General features: G+C 38.0%; 1 protein-coding gene across 2 annotated transcripts in view; it reads right to left on the reverse strand.

Annotated features, from left to right (window-relative positions):
- Positions 1-6,773, reverse strand: part of LOC146479430 (uncharacterized) — a 24,301-nt gene extending 17,528 nt beyond the window's left edge. The window contains exons 1-4 of one of the 2 annotated variants that reach the window (XM_085111067.1): positions 6,431-6,773; positions 4,363-4,532; positions 2,508-2,715; positions 601-1,122 (exon numbers count right to left, since the gene is read on the reverse strand). In XM_085111067.1, the coding sequence (XP_084967193.1) occupies positions 601-1,122; positions 2,508-2,715; positions 4,363-4,532; positions 6,431-6,599 (1,069 nt within the window). In that variant the 5' untranslated portion in view covers positions 6,600-6,773. The remainder of the gene's footprint in view (positions 1-600; positions 1,123-2,507; positions 2,716-4,362; positions 4,533-6,430) is intronic. The other variant, XM_085111066.1, reaches the window with a different exon arrangement.
- Between the last annotated feature and the right edge of the window lie 1,656 nt (positions 6,774-8,429).

Here is an 8,429-nt window from a genome sequence, read left to right on the forward strand (position 1 = left end):
AAAACCTTTGGCCTTCAAAAGCCCCCTAGCCTGCACAAGTAGATTCCTTTTTCAGCTTTTGTTTCACCCACTGTGAGAAGAGTTCAAAGCCGAGTTTGCCGGTGATTTCCATAACATCAGTACCTTTCAACCAATCACAACTCGGCTACAGCTGTATTAAAATCATTTAGTCAGCCAAAACAGGTGAGTCGTGTGGTCTGCTTGCCTTAGTCATGTGAAAAATAGCTTTGTTTTGTGAAGTTTTTTTGTTGCGTAACTGGATATCTTAAATTACCACTAACCACATATATTAGTGTTAGTGTGTACTAAATCATCCTATTCTATCAGTAAGCAAAAAAAAGAGGGTTTGATGTCACAGAAATCGTTGGTGAGTTTAGGTTCGCAGATGCCTTTTTCATTGCAGAAAAGGTGCCTGCCCTTGCAGGCTAAGAGCACCCTCCCATTCAAAATTTCCAATGACCTTCTTACAGTATTTCCATCCATATCAATAACCGCTGTACAGGTACATATGTCAAAGTTGGATGAAAACTTTTAAAATGACCTGTAACCCTGATAAAAAGAATTTACACCTGTAACTAGAGGAAAAAACACTTAAAGTACCTGCACCACTGTCAGCATCAACAGAAACTATTTCTCTGATGCTGGGTTTCTTTTTCTGAGGACCTGTCTTCTTCCTTCTCTTGCCACTTGCTATCTTATCATCAGCAACATCAGAGCTATCAACCTCATCATCAGTATTTTTTGTTGTGCTCATTCTGGCAGACTTTTTTTGATTTTTAGGAATATAATCATCATCACTGTCATCCATTTTGTCATCGTCATCCTCGTCATCATCATAATCATCATCATCATCATCATCATCATCACCTTGACTGTCTCGATCATCTTCATCACTATCATTTCCCTCTTCTATTTCCATATCTTCTTCTTCTTCAAGAACATCATCTTTATCTTTGTCTGTGTCCTCATCTTCCCCTTCCCCTTCAACATGTTTATCTTCACTGTCAGGAATTACATAAACTTTTGACTTGTCTACTTCCTTGTCAAGTGGAACAACAGCTATCTGTCCTCCAGACTCATCAGTAATGTAAGAAACACTCAGTGTATTTTCTGAATGTGCTTCTAAAAAAAAGATGCAAGATGTAATCAGAGATGACAAAGCAATTTACTACTCTTGACTAATAGTTCAAGAGACTAGAGGAAGCCTTTACTTGTGCTGTTGGATTGGAAGCTACAGTCCTGCCAAGGTACCAAAGAAAGAAAGAAATATTTAGATAACTAGTGTCAACAGCTATCATGTGAATCTGGTTAATGAAGCCACTATTTTGTATGTTAAACTTTTCAAGGGGTACCTGTGGAAATTTGTGAGATGAAAAAGAATTCAAATGCTGATCATTTGCAGACTTGTAGCATCATGGCAGAAGTAATTTGAGTACATGTATGCAACCAGCAACACCAAGAACAGTGTTTCTCAATAGATTCTTTTGATCTGGACCCCCAAGAACCTTGGGAATACATGTACTCCAATGAAAGACTTTCGTGAAAACACTGCTTGTTTATGAAATGTAGGGATAGAAACAACAAGGAAAGACGCTACTTCACTGTAAGTGTAATTTGACTTTATTAGAAAGAAATTAAACTTAATCAATTTTAGTCAAACTGCATTCTGTATAGCTGCATAGCAAATGCTCCCTGCTGTGGGACAAAATAAACAATTGCTCCCTTATATCAAAGCTTTTTGCTTTTTGTTTAAGGACGGTGCCTACTAATAAGGAAGTGTTTTTGTGTGGTTTATGACTATGTGGGGAAAGCAGATCTTAGCAAGGGCTATTGAAATCAAAAAAGAAAATTGGGGGTAACCACGCATTTTTTAGAGATAACGAAGCAACAGTTATTCTAAAAAGAAGTAAAATACAAAGCAATGTATGGCACTTTTTTCCAAATTGAAGCTTTGTTATCTCTGAAAAATGCACGGTGACTCCAAACTTTTCTTTTTGGATACCAAGAGCACTTGCTAAGTTCTGTCTTCTCGGCATAGTTTTAAACCATGCAAAAATATCCCTGTATTAGTACGCACTACCCATAGGAAACCCGGGTATCTCGAGATGTGCAGAACGTATGTGTTGTAGATTAAAATGAATCCAGGTAAAAATGATTTCAACCTAGGTTGATTTCTATTTTCCTTTGTTAATGTTGGGTAATTTACTTCTGAAGCAAAGGAAAAAATTATTCAAATCAACCTAGGTTGAAATCATTTTAACCTGGGACTCATTTTAACCTACAAATACCCACATATGCGCAGTAACAAAAGTAGGCACCATCCTTAATGACAGTTGTCACAAGTGTCAATAAATCACCATCTTGATAATTTGTTTCAAAGCCTTTACCAAACAGATCATAGAGACAAGCCTCTGAACATTTGATCAAAAGACATTCATCATAATTTTCAATAGCAAGAAATTTTTTAATGAATGTGAAGATTAAAAGTGAAAGTCAACTGTCTATACCTTTGAAAGATTCATCAAACAGCGCCATTAGTTCCTCTCCTGAAGCAATGTCTTTCACAGCTTCAAAGCAGACTCCTCTTGAACAGTTGTATGCCACAATATTCTGTCTCTTTTTTGATGTAGCACTCTGAAGGCGATTAAGCCAGAAACACTGTTCTATCTCATTGCGTGCATAGAAAAAATGTGATTTCCCTTTTTTATCTTTCACCTACAATAAAAACACAAAAATTTAAGGGATGTATAAAATAAAAGTTTTTTTTTTTAAATCAAGGGGGTGGGGGTGAGTATATGATGTGGAGGTGTGAATTAAAAAGGCAAAGCTTTCAGACCTTCCCTCCTTCCACAATATACAGATAGAGAGAATATTAGAGGAAAAAATTTGGGTAGGAGCAAAGAAGTTTAAAAGTCACAGTTCACACCCCCCTCCCCATTTTGATAATTTTGAATTTTTTGATGGTATCCGTTTTGTACTCATACATGTACATGTACAGTAGAGTCTTTCGATACATTTATTTTGACCTTTTTCAGGACAATTTTAGAGAAAATTTCTATGTTTGGAAGAGTTTTCTTTACCTTAGATGTGTAAAATAATGTAGTACAGTACCTGCCAACCAGTAGCGCATGGTAAAAACAAGAATATCTTCGATAAAATTATATCAACTAGCCCCAAGAAAGCAGGTAAGGTCAGAGGAGAATTATTTGCCGAGACAACCACAATTGCAATTTCTGCCCAAAAGTGTGAACAAACACACCATCCCAGAACAGATTAAATAATTTAACAATTCTGAGTGTTGCTCACAGAAGGTACACTGGTGTCTGTTTATGACATATATTTTGTGGAGATATTCTTGATATACATGTATCAGTGAACAGTGCTGTCAATAAGTTTTGAAGTAGACATCCCCACTGGGAAAGTTGGCGGCAGGGTACTTTTCGAGCGCCGAAGGCACAAGCTTCCTAGGGGGGTCTGGGGGCATGCCCCTCCAGAAAATTTTGAAATTTAGATGCTTGGGAATGCTATTTTCAACATTTTCCAGACAGTATCTGGGCCTAAAGAACAATCAAAATTAAGACTATATTAACCATATTCTATGTTTATTACAACCCTTCTTTTCCTCAAAATCTCAATTACTGGCTTTTAGAAAAGGGTGCAATGATAAATCTTCAAATGCTGATTCAAAAAAATACATTCAATGTTTTAAGTTCATGTTTTGGCACATGCGAAAGCCTTGGATCTAGTCCTGTAAAATGTCCCAGGCATTCCACGACCCTTCGATCACCTCGATCTGCTTCAACTTTTTATACTTCCACCGAAAGGTTAACACGTTTAAAACTCCTGAAATGTGCCTTTACTTAGACTCAGACGTTTGAGACGGATGTTTTACAAATATTTTTGCGGGATCTTTTCATCATTTTAAGCCGGTTTCTTGCTGGATCCTGTTCTCTGAAAATGTTGCAGGCGTTCCACGACCCTTCGATCAATTTCCATCGCATGTGGCAAAGGTAAGCACGTTTAAAACTCCTGAAATGCGCCTTTATTTCGACTCAGACGTTTGAGGCGGATGTCTCACAATTATTTTTGTTGGATCTTTTCCTTATTATAAGTTTCTTACCAAAATTAACAGTAAAGTGAGACGAAAGTAGCCGGCCGAAGATTGGCCAGTAGCCGGCTGTTTTGGCCGGCTACCGGCCCTTATTGACAGCACTGTGTGAATAAGATTACAATTCTACAAAATAATTAACTACATGTATTTCCCAGTTCTAACCAACCAACTGAAGGTTAAGATGATAGGACAGAAAGCCCTCTTACAGTTCGGGAAACATCATGCCCTAATTTCAAGCTTTTGATACTTACCTCTGACACCAAAAAGTACATCTTGTCAGGTGGCTTTTCCTTGCTTACAATTTTTCCGTTAAATGGTCCAAAACACTTTCCCTTTGGTATCGCCATGTGAGCCATAAGCCCCGCCCTTCGCAATTCAGGGGGGAGATGTGCATCTTCAGGTTGCTTTTGAGGAGACTTGCCTGATGGAAGATTATTAAGATATAACATCACTTAATTTGTTACTCAGTCAGGCCCATAGGTGGTGGTGGTGGGGAGGGAGGGGGGGGGGGGGAGGTGTGACCTCCACAGACTGAGCAGGTGGGGATTGACAATGTCAACGATTCTTGCATTCAATAACGCTAATAATTTTATTGTTTATTTGAAAATAAAATGAACCATCCTTATTTTCTATCATTGGTCTCTACCTCAATTTTCTTGCAGTATGGGCAAAGGGGTGGATTTGTTTGCAAAGAAACAATCACAGAGGCTCAAGCTTGGCACAGTACTACACGTGTAAACATTAAAGATTGACTGAATGTACACGGTAATATACATGTACCGGATTTGTGTAAACCACTTGCCACATACATGTACTGTTGCAGTTTGCCAAAACCCAATTTCAAAGTGACGTCTTATTAAGTATTCATAATTGTAACATGTGGTTGATCTGAAATGTATAAAATGCAGTCATGTGCAACCCAATTTTTCAAAATGTACAGGGTGAGCAATTGGACCCACTAAGAATCTTGCAGTTGCTCGCTTAGCTCTGCCTTCAGCACAAGCACACATCCCAAAAACCTGCCTGTGAGCCTCTCTGGTCATGCAATCTGTTGGATTGCAGGAGCAGTCATAAATGTAAGTTTAAAATTGACCTTTGTCAGTTAGAAAAATAATAAGTATTTGCATAGTCAAAAAGTAGGAAATGTTATACATGTATTACTGTACGTCATGCTGTGACATGTAGAAACGTGTTATATTTAACAAATCGACGGCAGTTTTCTATGGTCTTATAGACCATACAATGACATCATAAAATGTTGAAAACTCAAGACTGTGTTAACATTTTATGATGTCATTTTATGGTTTATAAGACCTGGATAGAAAACTGCCGTCAATTTGTTTTTTAGAATAACATGAAAAAAACACAAGCGGAATTTTCTTTATTTTCCATTGAGAAAGCGCGTACGTTACAGCAGACATCATTTTTATTGTCTGTACTCTTATAGACAATAGCTACAAGCCAATCAGAGCGCAGGAATTTTGACAGTTATTGTAAAATATCTTATGCTGTGTCATGCAGAAAACGTTCTTTTCTTTGTTCACAAAATAGACTAAGATACAAAACCCCACTGAAAACAACTTAATAAAAAAATATTAATGAAGAGGTGTGTGGAAAAAAGGTCCAAGTGACATTTATTTACGGCCTGTGCAAATTACGGTACCTACAAGTACCATTTGGGTGGGTATTTGAGTATTTTGTTGGTATCATTTGAACGCAAAAGAGGCATGGTTTTTCAGGGGGAGTACATGTATTCATATCATATAATAGAACTTAAAACCAGACTATCCCCCCTGGGGTGGAATCATAGATCTTGGCCAGTTGAATGACAAGGGGAAGACTTACATCAAGATATATTTTTAAACCCTGCTAAAATAATAAGGGAATAACCAAAAAAACAAACAGGGCTTTAAAAAAGATATTTGTTCAAATCATTTTGGAAGGAAAACGAATGCTAGCTTCTTAACGAAACCTCCTTTCCCACCCCTCCCTCTAAAATATTGTTGTCCTCTTGTCGAGAATGCAAAAAGCTCAAATTTCACTTCGTCCAGATCGCAATGTCGACGAAATTCGGTCTATTTCAAGTCCAATCCAAGATAATCTGCTTAGAAAGAATGAAAGGCTTCACTTTTCGGACTCCAAGTCGTCCTTCACGAAATCTTTCCCCTAGAAAACTAAGCGATTTATAAAATTTCGAAACAAGTGCTCGGTACTTGATCCATTGTTTGTCCACCGTACGCTCGATCATTCCACAATTCCGACAAATCGACCACCCAATATTAGGTCTTTGCACTGCAGAAAACAAATTAAAAACCATACCTTTTTTCTTCTTTCTCGTCTTAGACGAAGAGGATGGCCGGTCTGCTGGGCCCTGCATTCTCAAACGCTTGTTGGAAGACGTTCGTAAGCCTTCCCGAAGGACGCGATCTCGATCTTGAGATTTCCGTTTTGTCGTGCGCTGAAGTGGACGCGACTTTAGCCGAGCCATCGCATGAATCTGTGCAAAATCGTTCTATCTCGAAGCATCTACCCTATTTTCCTCGAACTCAATAACATGAGGAAACAAAAAGAACCGTTCCAAAGAGGAATCAATTCGCTTCAGCCCACACCCGCAAGCAACGATCCGCCATAAGTTCATACCATTCCGAAGAGTCTTCTTGATTGGTCACGTGATATGTCCGTGATATGTCCGTCCATCGACAAGACTAGGCCGAGGTACGCATTATCAGCATATGCTCGCCCGCGTAAACGTAGTACACAGTGACAGTACCAGTAAATTCGCCGAAAGCATATCAGCCCAAAAACCATTAAGGGGGGATTCTACCTAAATGTGAATGAAATTTGATAAATCTTCAATATTTCTGATTTCTCTTAATTTTACCAATCCTTCTAGAAAGACTATCTCCTCCCAAATATACCCAAAAATCATCCAAAAATTCACAAAACACCCCACAACACAGATTCACGGGATGAGTGTAGAGTTTTTGGATTGCTTGAAACGTGAACGAGATATTTCCATTAAGCCATGTTAAAGGGGAAGTATCACGAAAATTTGCTGTCATTTCAAAACCCAAAAATGTTTGACTGTCAGCAGAAACAACGAAATAATTGTCAAGTTTGTTAAAAATTATCACCCCAGTGCAATAAGACTGTCGACTAGTGCCTCTGGCCAGAGACAGGGTAGGCCGGTTTGAAAAATAATAGGCTAATGTTTTTCAAATTTTCGCATTTTTGTTTCCAAAATGCGCTAGAACAGATCACAAGTTGTTTCTTTCAAGAATTGAGTTGATTTCGTTCCTCTCGTCATTCTAGAATTATTTGGCAGCTGATTGAAGGTCTTATTTCATCATTTTTAACAAAAGATATCAAAAACCCCGTGATACTTCCCCTTTAAGTGGCGGGAAAATGGCGGCCAAAAAAGGAGGCCAAAAAAAAAAAAAAAAATAAAAACAACATCGACAGCAACACACGAAGCGATTTTATTTCATGCAGGAAGGAGATCATAGTTAAATTCTGAGGTCTAACGACCAATTAAACTGTGGCCCGCCAATTCGGTGCCTAATTGGAATTTAGAAGAGAGTATTAAAGGGTATTTTAGCCTGAGTATCAGGCCTTCCTAAGGCTAAGGGTATTTGCGACATGTTACCAGATGTATCCGAAAAGGCGTTGACCGCCCTAACACGATTCCTGCGTGATTGTTCAGACCTTTACAGTTTATCTCTGACTAGTGTATAATCCTGAAAAATATCTCTGAGCAAAATTAAGGCTGTGCTTGTATAACTGAGGGGCCACTTATCCATCAGGATTTGTTTGAGGTTGAGCACAGATAGATTGTATTGCGTAACAAAGGGCCTTTTTGTGCGATTTACTTATTTATTTATTTATTTATTTATTTATTTATTTATTAAAGCTTTCACCGACCAAGAAAAGATAATACAGTGGCGAGGGACACACAACAGAGTGAGACTCCAATTAAAGTGCGCCCTTGAAAATTTATAGAATACGCACATAAAATTTACATACGAATCATTCCAAAATATACCCTAAAAAGCAATATAAAATTATGTCTATACTTAGAAAGTTACGAACCTGAGGGAGGTACTCCCGCGAATTTTGGATAGGGCTGTGCCGCGAAGTTTCTTAAGAGTGGCCGTCTGTAATTTTCAACTAATGTGTTTTGGGTGAGAAAAAATAAAATTCCTCAAACTTTCTCAAAACAAAGGACTAGGTAAGTGATTTACATTTATATAACTTTTGGGTCAATCAAATAAATATTTTAGCTGTAGGACAAATAATTTGGTTTTTCAGCTCTCGGAAG

This window comes from Pavona decussata, unplaced genomic scaffold (genome assembly GCF_977016875.1).
Source record: "Pavona decussata unplaced genomic scaffold, jaPavDecu1.1 SCAFFOLD_59, whole genome shotgun sequence".
In the NCBI taxonomy this organism is placed as follows: Eukaryota; Metazoa; Cnidaria; class Anthozoa; order Scleractinia; family Agariciidae; genus Pavona; species Pavona decussata.